At 46.1% G+C, this 20,591-nt stretch overlaps 1 protein-coding gene across 2 annotated transcripts in view; it reads right to left on the bottom strand.

The window, feature by feature from the left end:
• Positions 1–20,591, bottom strand: part of LOC135821185 (uncharacterized) — a 130,156-nt gene that overhangs the window by 3,538 nt on the left and 106,027 nt on the right. For both annotated transcript variants that reach the window (XM_065334253.1, XM_065334254.1), the window contains 13 exons: positions 20,149–20,340; positions 17,920–18,111; positions 16,633–16,830; positions 15,405–15,593; positions 11,641–11,832; positions 10,600–10,788; positions 9,502–9,690; positions 8,119–8,829; positions 6,180–6,368; positions 3,571–3,759; positions 2,418–2,609; positions 1,846–2,028; positions 346–537 (listed from right to left, as the gene is read on the bottom strand). In XM_065334253.1, coding sequence (XP_065190325.1) covers positions 346–537; positions 1,846–2,028; positions 2,418–2,609; positions 3,571–3,759; positions 6,180–6,368; positions 8,119–8,829; positions 9,502–9,690; positions 10,600–10,788; positions 11,641–11,832; positions 15,405–15,593; positions 16,633–16,830; positions 17,920–18,111; positions 20,149–20,340 — 2,997 coding nt within the window. The remainder of the gene's footprint in view (positions 1–345; positions 538–1,845; positions 2,029–2,417; positions 2,610–3,570; positions 3,760–6,179; positions 6,369–8,118; positions 8,830–9,501; positions 9,691–10,599; positions 10,789–11,640; positions 11,833–15,404; positions 15,594–16,632; positions 16,831–17,919; positions 18,112–20,148; positions 20,341–20,591) is intronic.

The raw sequence follows: 20,591 nt of genomic DNA, 5'->3' as shown, positions 1-20,591 counted from the left end.
CAAAGACATCCAGCGACAGCCACGCAAGCAGAGAGGACAAAGACATCGAGAGACAGCAACTTCAGCAGACTGGAAGTTAATACAACTACATACACATGCGCTTCAGACTTAGGAAGCCAGACTGAGGTTGACCAGCGTGTCACGGCCGATGATTAGTACAAGAAGAGGTGGACTAATTCCTTGTAACTCAGAAACGAAAGATGGGCGGGCGGATGGGGGATGAAAAATGCCCAAACTTATCATGTTGAAAAAGCAATCCCTAACCTGGGCCAGTTCTGTAGCACTTTTACAAGTCATTTTCTTGAAGAGAGTGTCCAGAAGCAGACACCATCGCCATTAACTTACATTTACACTGTCCGTTTCCTTGCCAAGCGCCATGCTGTGCATCCACAGCCGTGCAGTTATAAGTATTATCGTCTGACAGTGCATAGCCCGCGATGCATTTCAGCTCGGTTACGCTATGCAGAGTGGTTCCCTCTGTGAACTCAAAGTAGCCGTTGGTGACACGATAGCTGCTGTTGCAGTAGGCTGGTTTCACTGTGAGAACGTTGCCGAGACAAGCATTCACGCACAGGCACACGCACACGCGTACATCCAGACACCCACGCACACACACACACACACACACACACACACACACACACACACGCGCGCGCGCATGCGCGCACACATGCATGCACACACACACACACACACACACACACACACACACACACACACACACACACACACACACACACATGCCCACATGCACGCACACACAGAAATATACAGATTCACAGCAACATACACAACGGGGTGCATGTAAAACAGATTGTTGACGGTACCACTCTAGAATGTCTTCCGGTGGGCCTGGAACCAGTCCCGATAAGCTAAAACTCATGCAGTGAGTCCCATTGCACTATGTCAAGGGACACAGAGCAATGTCAGGCTTCACACCGTTCTTTTGCTTGCTCATCGGAGCCGAGGCACGATGGGCTGAGCGAGTAGCGTGTTAAAGAAAAAAACTTTTGTTCATGCTGCCTCATACTTCAGCCGTACGGGTGGGCAATGCAGCCTTCTCCACACGTCGAAATGCAAGAACACTCGTGAAAATTAGAAAATTAGATGCTTACAGTATTTAACTCGGATGGTGAGCCAATTAAATTATGGTGAAAAAGGAGAAAGATAAGTCGCACTCGCTGACTGTATAAGATCTGGTCACTTTGGTGGACAGTTAGTCATAACTCGTAACATTTTGTCTTTCTCCTTTTTCACCATAATTTACAGTATATAATTCTGGTAAAAAAGGAGAAGGACAAACCTCGTACCATTTTGTCCTTCTCCTTTTTTTAAAAGTATTTCCTTGTTCTATGTACCCGTTTGCCATTGATCTTGCCTGTCCTATTATTGTCTTATTAAGTAATAAGACAATAAAAAAAGGAGAAGGACAAAATGGTACAAGGTTTGTCCTTCTCCTTTTTTACCAGAATTATTATACTGTAAATTATGGTGAAAAAGGAGAAAGACAAAATGTTACGAGTTATGACTAACTGTCCACCAAAGTGACCAGATCTTATACAGTCAGCGAGTGCGACTTATCTTTCTCCTTTTTCACCATAATTTAATTGGCTCACCATCCGAGTTAAACACTGTCAGCATCTAATTTTCAGTGTAAGTTCAATTTAAGTAATTTCGGTAGAGAAACCAAGCACCTAAATTTAGATAACATCTAAACGGCACTAGAGTATGCACTGTATGTGAAGGGAATGCTGGTCACCTAATTCTACTACAACTGAAACATGGCAGGTCCCTGACACCGAAATTGCAATACACCACAAATTACTTGTGTCCCAGTAGACTTACGATCACAGTCAATGGCTGAGGTCCACCGTCCGGCTTGCTGGGTAACATACTCGCAGGTTACACTCGCCTCCTGCGCGTAGCCATGGTGACATTTGAATGTTGCCACGGAGCCCAGGCGGGTCTTGTAAGAGTAGCGTATAGCGCCATGCTGCGTTTCCAGGTCCTGGCAATAGTTTTCATTCACTGGTGTATGACATACATGTACGTGTGCCAACAGGCGCATGCAACACACAGATACACCAGAACACACACACGCACACACACACGTGTATGCACGCACACACACACGTGTATGCACACACACATTTATACACACACACGTGCACACACATACACACACACGCACACACACACAGACACACAGACACACAGACAGACACACACACAGACACACAGGCATGCGGAGAGTTAAAAAGGCGCGTGCACAGCCGTACAAAATTATTCTGCGGAAAGATTATAGTCATGTTCACAGAACCGTGGCCATTACCCTGGAGATCCGACCGAACATTCAACAACTCAAAACAGGTTAATTAAACTGATGCGAGTGATTTCCTTGCCAGTACTCAACTTACCTGAACACTTTCCAGAACCGGTCCAATAGCCTTCTCTGGTCTTGTTGACCTGGCAACGGAACTGCGTGACGTTGCCAGGCAAGTAACCTGGTCTGCATGAGAGTGAGGCGACCGTCTCCACACGCAGAGTGCTTGTGCTGTATGTGTATGTGCCGAAGACGGTGTTGATGGGCGTGCAATAGCGAGGGATGGCTGTGCACACCACAATGCACACAAGATGAGCGCACAAGGCAAGCGCACAAGGCGAGCACACACGATGGGCGCACAGGACGAGCACACAGGACGAGCACACGGGGCGAGCGCACAGGACGAGCACACGGGACGAGCGCACAAGACGAGCACACGAAACGAGCATACAAGCCGAGCACTCAAGACGAGCACACAAGACGAGTACATAAGGCAAGCACACAATATGAGCACACAAGACGAGCACACAAGACGAGCACACAGGACGAGCACACAGGACGAGCACACAGGACGAGCACACAAGACGAGCACACATGATAAGCACACAAGACGAGCACACAGACACAAACTTTAAACAGCAGGCATAGATGCACGCACTGCTATACCGAAGACATTAGGCAAGGTCCTCTACATGACTGAACTCTTTATTACGGGCAATTCGATTTACCGGGCACCCTTCGGCCTTGGGCGAGCTTTAATGCATATACTTCTACTCTTTCGTCACTTTTTTGTGGAAATAGTGACACCAGTATGCAATATCTATGGCCTGTCCCCTTCAAAATGTATGTTATTCGGAGTTATGGACATTTCAAAGTTACAGGGCAGTGTCCGGTCCTGGACCGCCTGGATAAACGGGATATACATGTATACAGTCAACTTGGCTAATAACCACTGCGGTTATAGTGACAGTTCGCGAATAACGACAGAATTTCCATGCCCAGAGCAAAGTTCCATCTAACTGTAATACATATAATGAGACTTCGGGTATAAGGACACTTCGCGAATAACATAAGGACACTTTTCTGATGCCCCACCAAGTGTCGTTGTACGCAAAGTAGACTGTGTAATAAGCTTAGCTGCAGGCGCTGGGGAGAGAGAAAGTTTGATATCTTACAGAAACTCCGTGACGTTGCCACGCTCTGTAATCCTACAGAGACTCTAGTAAATGTCACATGCTATCACTCACGTATACACGCCAGATCGCCTGACCAGTGAGACTTAAAGCGGCCGAGTGGCACGCAGTCGGTCTCCGTCCTGTCGTCCCGGGCCATGTACCCAGCGTGGCAGGTGAGGATAGCCTTGGATCCGTTGGCGGAGTTACCACCAGTCGCGTACTTCAAGTCTCCTCGCTCCACATGCCCGGCAGTGCAATACGCTGAGAGAACACACACACACACGCGGCAGCACACAGAAGCCAGTTCACATTAGTCGGTGACTTACAGTACTGTCTGGTGCTGCAGAACGGAGCGCCGAAGAAAGACCGGCCTAGAATTTCACCACGCACATCATACTAGTGTACATGTGTACACGGTGGCTCAACTGTGCATGGACTGTAAATGCACGAAAATAGGAACGGTCTAGGCTAGCAGGTTGACTCCCAGTTCTTCGACGACCGACGGTACTGTGGTACAATGGGGTGACTAAAGAGGACACCCAGACGGGTGGCTTCTTGTGTGGCTTCCACGGTATTCATTGTTATTACCTGACGATGGCCAAGTGCCGAAACGTTGTAAAAATAACGGAACTGGTTCGGATGTGATGTGCAGTGCTATGGGAATGGGTGTGTCCACCCGAATTCCTTTCAGAGATGAAGCTGCAGGAAGCCTCAGCCCTTCTTCAAACCCAGACGGGTGATGGCACAAAGGAGCAACTAAACACCTGTACGTACAACACATTGCCCTGTGAAGTCATGAGCACCCGCTCACACCTCCATACATGAACTTTCCATATTAGGCCACACCGGTTTTATCTGTGTTTCGCGTCCCCCGCGCGCATGTGTTTCACAGCCGGAGTTTAAAAAAAACGAACAATTTTTTTTGGAAAATGTAACCCAAAAGGAAAAAAACGGAACATGATTGTTACACATAACTATTATGTTGGCATACATATTTATTCTATTTACTACACTGTTGTGAATTCCAGCAGAAATCCAAGAGAGCTCGATACCGGAAAGGTAGAGCCGTGACACACTAGTGACTGATCAAGCCATCTGTTGTTCTGACTAGTGTATTCTATGTACTATTTACTATTTTTTTGTAGTACCGCATGATTGTACTCAGCTCGTACATCATTACATGTGTGTGTGGGCCGCAAGTCACACAATCATCATGCCGCCTGTGTTTGGACCACAAGCATGGCAGAGGGGATACACTCATGTATTCATGTACATGAACAGTGCTGCGCCGCTTCACTGTACACAAATGCAATGCACGTACACTGTTTTTTTGGATGGCTTTTTTTATTTTTTTCGCCCTCCCTCATTGATTTCATCGAATAAGGTGACGCGAAACATAGAAAAAAAACGCCGTGGCCTTAGGAGGGTAGCTCGGGAGGCAGTCCACTCAGAAAAGCTAGGCTGGCGGTAACTAAAACTAACTACAATGCAACATTTAATTTCACCCTGAGCCAGTGGCCTACAACCCAAGAGGGATAGCTCTGACAGAGTACAAGCTACATTCTGAGGGTGTGCTGTACAGGTACGTTGACCCTTTGATGACGTCATCAGTGCAGTGCCTACACCAACTTGCATACACTACAACTACTACAGCACTGCTCAATGAAATCCAGTCGAGTCACCTTTAAAGTACGCGCCATGCATCAGTGCACAGCCCTAGACCTGCAAACACTGGGCTGCGAAATGGTACGAGGTGCAGACTTGAGTGATGCGTCCGGATTTTATCGAGCAGCACCGTACTACTACTTAGCTGCAGTAAGTAGCGCAGTGTACACATACGACCACTGATCAACACAAAACACAGACACAGTCCTGTAGATGTACACAGTGTGGATGCCGACACACACACACACACACACACACACACACACACACAATACAGACCCCACGCTGACTAACGCCTGCATTCAATGCTACGGGTACAGAAGCGCAGCGTACGCGTGTGATCAACACGTACAGCAACACAGACGTGTATGCACAGTGTGTATGGTAACACACAATACAGACCACACGATATCTCATGTCTCCATCCAATTCTACAGTAGTGCAGTGTACACACATGGTCAACATGTACAGCAACACAGACGTGTATGCACAATTTGGATGGAACTACACACAATACAGACCCCACGCTGACTGGCGCCTGCATTCAATGCTACGGGTACAGAAGCACAGCGTACGCGTGAGATCAATACGTACAGCAATACAGACATGCATGCACAGTGTGTATGGTAACACACAATATAGACCACACGCTGACTCAAGCCTGCATACAAAGTTACAGTAGCGCAGTTCACACATGCTCTCAACATGCACAGTGATACAGACATGCGTGCACACCTGAATATTAACACACAACACAGAAGACACGCTGACTCATACCTGCATCCAATGCTACGAGTGCAGTAATGCAGTGTACACGTGCTATCAACACGTACAGTGATACAGACATGCATGCGCAGCGCAGATACTAAAACACACAACACAGAAGAAACGTCGACTCACGCATGCATCCGATGTTACAGTAGCGCAGTTTACACATGCTATCAATATGCACAGTGATACAGACATGCGTGCACACCCGGATATTAACACCCAACACAGAAGACACGCTGACTCACGCCTGCATTCAATGCTACCGTTCCAGTTGCCCGTTGACTGACTCGACGTTAAGCAGAGGAAGCTGGAGCCGCTCACTGTCCTGTAGCCCTCGAAGCAAGTGAGCCATGCAACGGATCCTAGCGTACGGCCCGGTTCATACACCACGACGCCGTGAGTGAGGTTGACTTCAGGACAGTAGCCCAGGAACACTGTCAATGAGAGAGAGAGAGAGAGAGAGAGAGAGAGAGAGAGAGAGAGAGAGAGAGAGAGAGAGAAAGGAGAGTGCAGAGGAACACCATGTTAGTTTAATTAGGATACTGAGCCAATAATAATAATAATAATAATAGTAATCTTCACTAGTTTGAGGGAAAGAAACAAACAATAATAATAATAATTAACCTTTCCCGTTGTCTCTTTCCCTCAAACCAGTTAATAATAATTAACGCAATAAATAGAGTAAGCTGCGCACTCAGTACAAACACCATTAGCAAAACTTGTTTAAGGAACAAGCTTCTATACATGAAAACAAGTTTTGCTAATGGTGTTTGTACTGAGTGCGCAGCTTACTCTATTTATTGCGTTAATTACATTTTTTATCTCCACGTAAGCTTTTTAATAATAATAATAATAAGAAGAAGAAGAAACCCCCCCCCCCCCCCCTTCCCGTTTGTCTCTTTCCCTCAAACCAGTTAATAAGAAGAAAGTTTAGTTTTTTCACGGCTAGCGAAAGAGTGCAAAAAAACGTATTTTTCACTCACAAATATTTTCGTGCATTTGCTCTTGTTCTGCGCAACTCCGTTGAACCTGCCATCGTGGTCTTTGTTTTTCCTCGTGGTAGTTGAAGTTGCTCTGGTAGACCACTACCCCATGTACTGAACAGTCGCTTTGTGAGTGAAAAGAGTTTGCTCCCCACACCGGAGCTCGCGCTATTCCGCCGACTTTTTTTTCATCGCCGAAGTCGCAACCACTACTTCGTAATAATAATAATAATAATAATAATAATAATAATAATAATAATAATAATAATAATAATAATAATAATAATAATAATAATAATAATAATAATAATAATAATAATAATAATAATAATAATAATAATAATAATAATAATAATACGAAGTCTGAAGAAAACGTTGAACGGTCTCTGCTTGGATGACGACTACACCATAGCTCAGTGGTTAGAGCATCGCTGGCTAAAAGCGAGGGTCCCTGGTTCGAGTCCTGGTGGTGACAGTCGATTTTTTCTTCAGACTTTTCCCGTTTGTCTCTTTCCCTCAAAACCAGTTAATAATAATAATAATAATAATAAACACAGCTCGCATCTTCCCTGAACCTGTTAGGAGCAGAGTCGACGCATCTGTCAACAGGGTCAAGCTCCAAGCTGCAGGAGATAGACTAACTTGGCTTGACACTGTTGACTGAGCCAATAAATATAATTAAAATAGAAGAAATCACATGGAAACGAGTTATGAAGCAACCATCCATGATTATAACACGATAATAAGCAGTCAGAACGTGCGATAACAGGGCAAACAACTTACATGTTACAGTCATGGATAGTTGCCTCACAACTCGTTTCCACGTGATTTCTTCTATTTTAACACCATGTTACTTTAAATGTAACTCTGACTGTGAGCCAGTTAAATTATTGTGAAAAGAAGAAGGACAAAATGTTACGAGTTATGACTAACTGTCCACCAACGTAACCAGATCTTATACAGTCAGCGAGTGTGACAAAATGGCACAAAACTGACAAGGAGTACATGTACTGAGACATTCGGCGACCTGACACCTAACATTAACAATTTGTCCTTCTTTTCACCATGTTAGTTTCTGCTTTTCAATTCAAAACCCGCCCCAGACAGTGCTGAAGCACTAAAACACCATGGCCCCCAAACATGACATCAATGCATTTCTTGTCCAAGGTAGGATCTCTCAACTTGATCGGCTACTACTCACACTTGCACGATGGCTCCGCACTCCATGCGCCCATTGTTGCATTGGACGCTTCGCACAAGAACTCTGTCTTGCCGTCTGGACCCACGTAGCCTGGTTCACATGCCAGAGAAGCGTTGGAACCGATACTCTGCGGGAAATTACTCTGCGGGAAATTGCTCTGCATGAAATTGCTCTGCGTGAAATTGCTCTGCGTGAAATTACTCTGCGTGAAATTGCTCTGCGTGAAATTGTTTCGCGTGAAATCGCTCCGCGTGAAATTGCTCCGTGTGAAATTGCTCCGCGTGAAATTGCTCCGCGTGAAATTGCTCTGTGTGAAATTGCTCTGCGTGAAATTGCTCTGCGTGAAATTGCTCTGCGTGAAATTGTTCCGTGTGAAATTGCTCTGCGTGAAATTGCTCCGCGTGAAATTGCTCTGTGTGAAATTGCTCTGCGTGAAATTGTTCCGCGTGAAATTGCTCTGCGTGAAATTGTTCCGCGTGAAATTGCTCTGCGTGAAATTGCTCCGCGTGAAATTGCTCTGCGTGAAATTGCTCTGCGAGAAATTGTTCCGCGTGAAATTGCTCTGTGTGAAATTGCTCTGCGTGAAATTGTTCTGCGTGAAATTGCTCTGCGTGAAATTGCTCTGCGTGAAATTGCTCTGCGTGAAATTGTCCTGCTTGAAATTGAGCACTCCGTTTGTAACGGCCAGAGGAGGACAGTAGCTTGGTATGGCTGTGGCGTGCGACGACAAACCCAAAAGCAGAATATCACAATTAATGAGCAGTGAGACATCAGACAACCTACAGATTTGCTAACTTTGTTGCATACAACATCTACGTGAGAATTCCAGAACAATGGAGAGACTTTTATTAATACTTGAATGACACAACTCAATTTCTTTGACTAACACTGTACTAGTAGAAGTATAGATATTCGTCTGGAATTCAATTTCTTCTTTTTTCGTCCGAGGAATTTTCTGACTGAATAAAATGCCCGGCAAACACCGGTTTGTCCAGGTTTCCAATACGTTTTATTGTCTGTTTACTAAACTTTATAGCAAACGAACTCCCTTTCTTTGGAGTTGGACGAAATTGTTCACCGACAAAATTTTCTGCGTGTACAGTATGTAAATTGAGTAAATCCCCCACTCTTGCCTTCTTTTCTTCGGATTATTATGTTCTTTCCTTTTTTTCTCTTTCTCTCTACTTCTCTTGCCATGGCTGGCTAATGTCCCCTCCTTTGCTTTGGCTTCTGCCATTGGACGGTGAAATAAAAAAATAAATTAAATTAAATCAGACCCGGGAACCCCCATTTTTTATGACAGATCATGTCATTCGCTGCATTCATGCTCCTGTCGCCACTACTGAAATGCATCGCAGTGCCAGTGTTACGGCGGTTCCTTACCTTCGCACGCTGTCGACACGTTCCATTCGCCGGCGGTAGCATTCGAGGGCTCACATAGCGCCCTTGTGCCGTTGAGGCTCACATAACCATGGCTACAGTTGAACACCAGAACATCTCCAATCAGCACCTGAGTGGAGTCGATGACATGGCCATTGTCGATTGTTGGCAAAGCGCAGTATGATGGAATGCCTGGAGAAGTAGTGGATGATGAATACCAATAAAGAAGATATTACCGTATTTCGGAGTAAACACCACACTTTAGACACTCGCGATTCACCCAAAAATTCAGAAAATTCAGAAAATTCAGAAAATTCAGAAAATTCAGAGCTGCTTATACTACGATGGTCAAAGGAACCGGAATATACAGGGTAGATTTGCGCGAGATAAATCTGTGTGTGTGGCTTATACTGAGGGAACACGGTACATGAGTTATGCGCCTATCGCGTGCTGTCTTACATTTATTTTTTACATTTATTTTTTATTTTCCTCTCTGCCCACTCTGCCTGTCTTCTGGCACATGCGAATGCGTGGACTTACTGTTGACGTAAACGCGGACGTGCATATAATAATGATAAGAAAAACGGTACAGGTGTGGAGCTGCAATGCTTTCATGACTGTCTGTAGTTTCTTCACTCAGATAACCATTTGGCCAGTTAGAAAGTCAGATGACCAGTTTTAACCTCACCAGTTAAAAAAAGTCACATCGTTGATTTCAAAGTAACAGCATCACAGGATCTTCCACTCATAACCCACGCTTATTTTTCGCAATTCGCCTGCATGGTACAGATCTACCCTCGTTAGTAGATAACACGGGAGGGGGGGGGGGGCAAATTGTTTGTCTAATGGTAATAACGAGGGTTATCTACTATCCAGACGTGAATGTACGCGTTTCAGTCGTCACGTTTTTTTATTGTTGTCGACTTTTTTTTAAGACTTTATTTGAAGGATTCTCCAAAAGTAAATGGATACTTATCAGGGGAGTTTCCTACTGATGAGGTTTGTCTTGTAACCAATGTCGTACTAACAAGGGTAGACCTGTATATTGGCAGATGCAAGCGTGACGTGTGGCGTATCCCAGTAGTTTGACAAAGTTCTTACGTTCGCACTGAGCAGCCTTGTCCCACTGTCCTGCGCCCGGCACCAGGACGAGGCAGGTGAGCGTTGTCGTGAGCGGCTGGTATCCGAGATCGCACTGGACCTGTGCTGCGCTGCCCAGCGTCCTAGCACTCGTGTACTTCACTCGTCCGTGCGCAATAGGGCCATGCTCTCGACAGTAGGTGGTGTTTTCTGCAGAATACAGTGCCCAGTACAGCAAAGAATGGCATAGAGACACAAATGAGAAAACTTGACGCATACGGGACATTCAAAGTAATTTCGAACTTAAAAATTGTTTGAACAATGCACACACTCGTTGCCGTGTCATTGATGTGTGCTCACAAGACTTCGCCAGGCAGCCACTAGTTGCTGAGACGTTGACGTGTTTGTTTGTTTGTTTGAAGTTTTATTTTACATAGCAAACCAACGCGCATTGAATATGCACAATATTATGATGGCGATAAGATTAAAAAAAGAAATGTGTCTCGATAAAGCTAATGTGTGGATACAGGAATTCGCTATTCAGCCACATGCTCTAGTTACCTAGTCATTGGAGACTGGACACAGAAACTCAATGCGCAGTCACAGGCACTAACTGCTGAGTCATTGACTTGTGAACAGGGGAATTTACTATGCAACCGCAGGCTTAATTTGATATGTCATTCACGAGACATGGAAGGGCCTATTTACAGCATTGAATGATTTGAAAACAAATTCTTGCTTCGTTCATGTGAAAACAACAAGTCCCTGCACCACACTGAGAGAGAGCGAGAGAGCGAGCGGGAGAGAGAGAGAGAGAGGGAGAGAGACAGAGAGAGAGACAGAGAGAGAGAGAGAGAGAGAGAGAGAGAGAGAGAGAGAGAGAGAGAGAGGGAGAGAGAGAGGTAAGGAGAGAGATAGCTCGATAGAGAAAAAGGGAAAGAAAGAAGGGAGAGTGTGTGGGATAGAGAGAGAAAGAAAGAGTGCAATGCCGCGAGTTGCACAGTTTCCTCCCAGGAAGGGGCAGAGGCAAGCTACCATAACACAAGTGCGTGCACAACTTACCCACACAGTTAGGCCGACCATTCCAGTTTCCCACACTGACAGCATCCTGCAAGCACGTGAAACTAGTGTGCCCGCCTGCAGGAACGTATCCCTCGACACACACCAGTTGGGCAGTGTCATTGATGCGCCTTGCACCACTCAACACCAGTGAGCCACTGGGCACTGAAAGCTTGGGACAATAGCCATCCCTCTCTGCAATCACAAACAGGGAATTGTGGAGAAAATTATACATAAAATAATGCACAATCATGCTTCTGTTCACCCACGCATGCGCACGCACGTACGGGTATACGCCGTTGTCTGGGTTCGTGAGCAAGCATATACATGCAGTGTTTTACCTCGGGGGACCTCGGTCTTTATAATAGTTTTTTATTGGTCATAAACCCTCGGCCTCCTCATTTATTGTATTTAGATTCAACCAGTAAAAACTCCTACTAAAATCTCCAACAACAAAATTAGTGGACAGCTGTTATTTTGGAGTGTTTGTTCTCGACAAGTTTGGTGAATGCAGGGAGTCGTAAAATACCGGTATTTTACGACTCCCTGCTCCCTGGCTGAACGGCCATGAATGATATCCAGGCGCATGCTCGATGATCGTTCTCTTTCTCCACATGCTTGGTGTAGTCAAGTTGGTAAGCGTGCTCGATGATCGTTCTCTTTCTCCACGTGCTTGGTGTAGTCAAGTTGGTAAATTTTGCTCTAGTCAAGTTGGTAAATTATTTGTGGTTTGTTCATGTGTTTTGTTCATGGCGGAAAAGTCGCCGTCGTCACCTTCCACTTTGTCATCAAAGGAGGAAAGGGACAAGCTGATTCTTGATCGTATTCCAAAGAAAACCGCTGAGGCAACTGATTATTGGTCCCGCAGTTTCTGCAAGTATGCTCAGGACTCGAAAAAGAAGCCGGACATTGCTGGAGATTCGAAAGAAGAGATTGCTGAGGTACTCAAATGCTATCACTGATGTGAGGAAGAAAGGCGGCGACATGTACAATCGTAACTCGTATTTAGCAGCAAAAGCGTCCATTCAACGGTATTTGGCTATAAAGAGGACGGCGGCTATCAACATCTTCACAGACCCGGAATTTCGCAGAGCAAATGACGTTCTTGATGGCGTCCTTAAAGGCAAGAAAAGGAACGGCTTGGAACCTGCCGTGAAGCATAAGGATTCAATTGCAGACGATGACTGGGACACCTTGGCTGCACACTTTGCGGATGTCCTAACGTGCAACGACCCGAGGAAGCTCTGCCAGTTTGTATGGTTCCACGCAACCTCGAAGTTTTGCCTGAGAGGTGGCGAGATTCAGAAGCTACTGTGCAAGAAGGACTTGGTTCGCACCATCGTTGATGGCAAGCCGGTTTACAACCTCGCCAAGTCTTTCATGTCCAAGAATCACCGGGGTGGCTTGATAGGTTCTAACCATGTTAGTGTGGGCTGCGTGCAAGACGAGCTGCAAGTTTCTGCCCTTGATCTCTACATCTCTAAGTTGCATCCTGAACTAGATAGGTTTTTTCAGCGAGCTAGAGTCCCAGCAGGCACTGTTGTACCTCCTTATCAGTCAGTGTGGTATGGCAATTCACCTTTATCGCACAATCTTCTGAATAAAATGCTGAAGCGTATTTCTGAGCAGGCTAGCCTTTCCATATTGTACACGAACCACTGTTTGAGAGCGACGACGATAGTACGTCAAGGAAGCTGGTATTGAAGATCGAAAAAATTGTGAGATATCGGGCCACAAAAATCCAGCTTCCTTGACAGCGTACGATCGGACGTCTGCTGAACGTGCTTGTGATTTATCAGCAGCCAATATTAAAAATAAAATAAAGTAAATTATCGTATCCGTTCCCGAAGGGAACTCACGACGACCGCTAACACCCGATAAACCCTAGGGTTTATCAGCAGCCATTGACTCGAAGCAATTAGTGTCTCGTTCTCTTTCGCCCCCTGCTGCTGTATCTGCTACTGCTGTATCTGCTACTGCTGTATCTGCTACTGCTGTATCTGCTGCTGCTGCATCTGCTGCTGCTGTATCTGCTGCTGCTGTATCTGCTACTGCTGTATCTGCTACTGCTGTATCTGCTGCTGCTGTATCTGCTGCTGCTGTATCTGCTGCTGCTGTATCTGCTGCTGCTGTATCTGCCTTTGCTGTATCTGCTGCTGCTGTATCTGCTGCTGCTGTATCTGCTGCTGCTGTGTCTGCTACTGCTGTGTCTGCTGCTGCTGTATCTGCTACTGCTGTATCTGCTGTTGCTGTATCTGCTGCTCAGCCTATGCATCCTGTACTCTGTGATGCTTCGAATATGCCTGGATTTGTTTTGAACGCAGGCAGTTCCACGTTCAGCAATCACATTCAACATTTCTCCTCCACCGAAAAAGAAGAAGAAGCTGTGTTTACAACTGAAGAAGACCCAGGAGCGTATCCAACAGATGAAAAAGACACCGGAAGGCGAAGAGATCCACACCGCAGAAAGAAAAAGTTTTGAGCTTTCAGAATCCTAAAAAGGTGTTTTTATAAACTGTTTTCATAAACTGTTTTTATGAACTGTTTTAATTGGATAATTGCCATGATCAGGATATGATTATGGTCAATACATGAGGTTTGTGTCATTTGGAGATTGACTTGGAGTTTTTATGAGTTGAATCTAAAGCATGTTAAAGCATCGAGTGCTGTAGGATGGTCACCTTATTATGACATGTCTATGATTAGCGTTCTTCTCTTGTGACCGGTGTATACAATGCATACATGGTACAACCCAGAGCAGGATATGAGGGAATCTACGAACCAACTTTAAAAATATCAAAAATCTGAGTTTGGGATCTGCTTCTCCATTCATTTTGGCATGCCATACCTGTCCTAATTTTGTAAAACCTGGCTGAATTTCTATTTCCCTGTTCTTGGACTTTTCTGGCCTCATATGTGGCAAGGAGTAAGTTGTAGTGTTGAAACGAATAATCGAATAATCGAATAATTTAGAATATTCGTGGGCTGAACGAATAATCGAATCATCGTAGGAATTGGCAGAAATCGAAAAAATCGTAGGGTGTACATTTTCACTTTTTCAGCTTCGATCAGTCTAGTTCAACGTGAACAGTCGTTGTCATTGCTCAGTGCTGACCCTGTCATTGCTTGCACTGGGTACTCGTAGTATTGCTTCTCTTCTTTCCATACTGTTCTCTTGCTGTGTGCCAGTGCATGGACCGGTATGCATGTGCAGTTGCGCACCTGAACAATACAAAAACCGATAATCATCAAAAAATTGCAAAAAAAAACTTTTTTTGTGCTGAAAAAGTGTTGAAAATTCCAGCATGCACATGACAGAATATAGATTATTCGTTCAATGAAGGACGAAATTATTCGATAGATTATTCGTTCGAAGATTTCGTGTTCGGTTAAAAACACTATTAATTGCAAGGGTCACACAATGCAGGATGTACTGTGGTTTTCCTCATATCTACAACTATATGCGGGAGACACCAACAAGTAAGTGTGCCAGTTTCCAATGAATGGACTGTCCATATATACCATTTGCATGACATGGGCTGTCCGTGGTGCTCTCCCCGAGATCCTAGCACACTGTTGGACAAGTGTAGAATGTACCGGCCTGCTTGGCACTGAAACCGATACGGGCGGGTGGAGTACGTGCCCAGATTGCGATGACCTTACGGCCAAGCCTCAGCATGCATGACACTGTTTGCACTAGAGCACGGTCAACTAGTCCATACTTGTTCCACTGTAAATGATTATAATAGAGCAGTGTTTACACTCACTTTCGCATTTCACAGTTACGTTCCAACGTCCAGAGGCAGTGTCACGCACAATGCATTTGACCGCCATGCCGTTCATTGCCACGTAGCCATGGTGACACGTCACCGTGACTACAGCGTCCAGGCTCTGAATGGTGCTGTCATTCAGGGTGGCGTAGGCAACACTCAGAACTGGGCAGTACTCGCTGATCTCTGTATGCAAAACACACACACGCATTATCACATAATTCACACAAATTGAGAGTCAGCATACACACATAACAATCATTTCTATAATAATAATTTTACCGCTTACATGTCTTTATTTCTATACATGTCCTCATAATTTCCTTCATCTTTCTGTGAGAACCGGACCTATGGGACAGTGAGAAGGCAATCATGCCTGTGCAATTGGTGAAGTAAAATAAAAGTCAACGGCAACAACAAGAGTTACTGTAAATAAACAAAATTTTGGCGCTGCAAAATTTCGGCACTTCACGATTTTTGACATTTCGGCGACGATTTATTTTCGGCGTGGGGTAGAGGGCATGGTATAGTGCGACAGATGCTGTGAAAAATTTCATTCGCGTTTTAATTTAGGCGTTTTGGTTCGGCGCCGAATATAGCCGAAATGAAATAGCTGCCGAAAATTTGTATATTTACAGTATTCGTTCTGTACAAATCAAGGTCATTTTTAAATATACATGTGAGTACACTCAAACGCCTCTTATCCGGTCGCCTCAGATTCGGGCACGTCTCTCTATCGGGCACCCTCAGCTTGAGTTCTTATGGAAAAAATGCTTTGAATTTGGGTGTTCGTACTTTTTTTTCGTATGCGCAAGTGCTTATTTGTCACTGCCAACCTGTGAAATTGACACATTTTAACAATGGATTCTTTTTCTAACATGTACTAGACTGCAATACAAGCCAAAGTGACTTCTTCAAAAAAATGATAATTATAATACATCGTAGATGAGTTATCCTGAGATACGGGCAAATCTGAGATACTTGCAGTGCCCGGTCCCAAGGTGCCCGGATAAGAGACGTCCGAGTGTAGTACGCTGGGATCAGCAATGCACCGTTAACTGACTCCCTAAACAACAATACGCAGGTAGTTGTGTAGGATGTTCACGGAACAGACAACAAAATAGTAGGTCATCCCAAAATGGGCCTATCGGGAAAGATCTTTAAAAAAAATGGAGGTTGCTACAGCTACCCAATCTAACAAGGTGGTCAAGGTGTGGAAACTTACTCTCACAGTGCGCAGTTGCATTCCACTGTCCTTGGCCTGGGCCCTGCGTGATGCACCACAGCACGGAGCCGTCACGCGCCACGTAACCGTGGCGACAGGTCAAGTTGGCCGCCGAGCCGCGGTGCCGAGCGCTGCTGTTGTGGTAGTGCACCTGGCCGTGCTGTACGTCACCATGGCGACTGCAATAGCCTGTATCAACTGTCAGCAGCGCAAGATGAACAACCATTCAGACAAAAAACACGCTCAGTGAGTGTGTGGGCATGATAAAAGGGGGGGGGGGGGGAGTTAACAGGAAGAGGGAAAAGAGGCATAACAAGCACATGTACACGAAGCATTGATTATAAGAAAATTCCAGAAAACATGTCATTTTTTAAATTGGCAAAACGGTGTCATTAAAAGACATCGTTTTGTCATTCCCAACTCAAGTCTTGGAAAGTGGTTAAGAATGTATGACTCACTGTAATGGTATGGATAAGACGGATAGCAGTAGTTGGGAAGGAACAGCTGGTAGAAGTGTGTGAATTCAGGTGCAGACTTAGTAGATGTCAGGCAGTGAACGTGTGTGTATGTCTGTTCGTGTGTGTGTGTAGGTGTGTGTGTGTGTGTGTGTATGTTTGTGTGTGTGTGTGTGTGTGTGTGTGTGTGTGTGTGTGTGTGTGTGTGTGCGTGTGTGTGTGTGTGTGTGTGTGTGTGTGTGTGTGTGTGTGTAACCCAGCAAGTGTAGGGTGTGCATAGGTAACTGTCTTGGCCGTCCTATTCCGATGTACTCCGTGTGGTGTAGACCAGGTGTGCATTGGGGGGGGGGGGATTCACATGGCTTTGCCAGTTGTGTAGATTAGACAGTTATCTGGCGCTTGTCTTGATTTGTTTCAATCAGAATCAGATCCACTATCGTTGCTATAAAGAGAAAATCTGTGGGTGTACATCCAGTGCATTTGCAGATTTAAGTGCTTCTCTTGCGACGGGCGTATACATGGGGGTACATGGTACACACGCTGTAGCCACAGACAACCCGAGCTAAAGTGATACCAGATCATGCAGGCTTAACCAGTTGTAAAGGTTCTACTGAACTCGTGGCTGACAATGTTTCCACTCGCTGAAAACATGGAGCTAAGCTTGTGTGCCACATTCGCACGCGATTATGCAACCTGTCCTTGCTGAAGTGCCACTGTTCAGTTTCTCTATAAACGGATCAAAAGTTTGAAGCTCCAGTAAAGATACTTCATGGGCCAAGAAAGCAGATGTTTTCCCATTCACATCTCTCCTGAAGGTGTCAATCGAGCTTACCGATGCATCGCGCTGTAGCATTCCAGACTCCTGTGTTGGCCGTGTCACGCTTGCAGTGAAACATGACCACCCCGTGGGCAGGTATGTATCCTTCATTGCAGGTGAGCTGCAAGGTGTCGCCGATCCGTCTCTGTCCGGTATACGCCAGTGATCCGTGCAGTACAGCAACACTCGAGCAATAACCCGTGATTTCTACGGGGAAAAAGCAAAACAGAGCCAGAATTTCAAGTATTTTAGAAAGTAAATAAGAGGTTGGTGCGACTTTGGCGATACTTGGGGAATTGTGTGGTGCTTAGGGGTTTCCAGATTATCTTTTCGAATAATGGGGTGTTTTGGATCTTTGGAATGTTTTCGAATTTTGCTGTTTTTCCGTGAATTTTCGCAAAATCGACAATTTTCCGGAAAAAAATTGCCAAATTCTACCTTTTTTAGACCTCTTTTTGAAGTGTTTTTGGAAATCTGGAGGACCAAAGGCACCGATCACGTGCCACGATGGGCCTGAAAAATTTCGACGTCAGTGCATGTGGCCTCTGATCTGAGCTCAGCGGAGTCAGCGCTGTCATGCATTCTGTTACGTCATCGTTGCCATGGCAACGGGTAGATAATTTTCAGGTATTGAGTTATTTTTTTGAATATTGTTTAGAAATTTTTCGCATAGCATCATTTTTGGGATTTGAATCTTGATGCTTGGGAGCAATATCTTGTATCTCAATAATACGCAATTTCTTGGAAACCCTTAGTGGTGCTCCCTACATGAGAGCTCATGGTTTTCCTGCCGACTTGAATTCTCACTTGACTGACTCACCACTGCTATCCAGAGCACACGACAAGTCCATCGAACCGTCAACTCCGCAAACCAGCAAGAAAGCACCCAACCCTATGTTTTAAAAAGTATTTCACAAAGTATTAGGAAAATAGAGGCCACATGCCTCGTACTGTTCTTTTCTCTCGGAAACTCAACACTAACAATCAATTCTATTAAAAAAGAGAGGACCATAAGTTTACAAGTTATCCGTTTTGTCCAACACTAACGATTATAAGCAGGATACTATAATAATGTACAAAAGAGAAAGACCAAGGAACTACAAGTAACGCTATACTGTCCACTAACACCACCAGTTACTAAACAATCAGCTCATGCGATAACATTGCACGACACTGACCGACACTGACACTGACCGACGGTACTGACGTTCTACAAAGTGCCGTGCAATGTTATCGCACGAGCTGCTTGTTTAGCAGCTGGTGGTGTTAGTGGACAGTATAGCGTAACTGGTAGTTCCCTGGTCCTTTCTCTTTTGTACATAAATTAATTCTTGGCTCTCCATCCGAGTCCATACAATAATATAATTCTATTATAGCAATAAAAAAAAAGATCAGCTGTGCACTCTTTCTATAGCCACATCAAGGCAAAGAGTTGGGTGAATTCCAAGAACTTCTTTTGTTATCTCCATGTAGGCTATTAGACAATTAAGTTTGTTCTGTATCTCCAGAAAGCCTTGCAGCCTGTAATCACAATTTCAAGACCCACACCCCCCCCCCCCCAAACCAACACACACACACGCACGCGCACGCGCACGCGCACGCGCACGCGCACGCGCACCACACGCGCGCACGCGCGCACCACACGCGCGCACGCGCGCGCGCGCGCGCGCGCGCGCGCGCACGCGCACGCGCACGCGCACGCGCACGCGCACGCGCACGCGCACGCGCACGCGCACGCGCACGCGCACGCGCACGCGCACGCGCACGCGCACGCGCACGCGCACGCGCACGCGCACGCGCACGCGCACGCGCACGCGCACGCGCACGCGCACGCGCACGCGCACGCGCACGCGCACGCACGCACGCACGCACGCACGCACGCACGCACGCACGCACGCACGCACGCACGCACGCACGCACGCACGCACGCACGCACGCACGCACGCACGCACGCACGCACGCACGCACGCACGCACGCACGCACGCACGCACGCACGCACGCACGCACGCACGCACGCACGCACGCACGCACGCACGCACGCACGCACGCACGCACGCACGCACGCACGCACGCACGCACGCACGCACGCACGCACGCACGCACGCACGCACGCACGCACGCACACACACACACACACACACACACACACACACACACACACACTTCATTTGAAGTACACACAAGTATAATTGAAAACGGAATACCATTTGATTCTATGACCACATTGGGAATGAGTGGCTTACTGGTACAAAGCGCCGAGCCACTCCACTTTCCAGCTGCAGCAGTTCCGGGCCCGCATTGGTACGTGGCGTCGGCGGTAGAGGGCTTATACGCCGCATCACACAGCAGCGTTTCTCGCTCGCCGATGCGCCCACCTCCGTTGGCAGTGAACTGGCCATTAGGCGATGTCAGCGCAGGGCAGTACGGAGATATCACTGCAGATCAGAATGAGACACATGCTAAGGTCCAGAACATGGGCGTCAATATAGGGGAAATGCTATAAAGACTTGCGTGCGTATCCCTACCCCCATTACATCCGTTCCCTGAAAACTGCCAAAGGACTTAAAACACCAGCACTTCCAGTCTGTGAATTCGACCGCGGGATGATCGGGAAGCAAACCACACACTAAGAGTCATAGCACACGTTTTACTGGTGTGCAATAGGTTAAATATAACCACTTGCACG

The sequence above is a fragment of the Sycon ciliatum genome, chromosome 7 (genome assembly GCF_964019385.1).
Source record: "Sycon ciliatum chromosome 7, ocSycCili1.1, whole genome shotgun sequence".
Taxonomy (NCBI): domain Eukaryota; kingdom Metazoa; phylum Porifera; class Calcarea; order Leucosolenida; family Sycettidae; genus Sycon; species Sycon ciliatum.
This window is presented reverse-complemented; position numbering and strand designations above follow the sequence as displayed.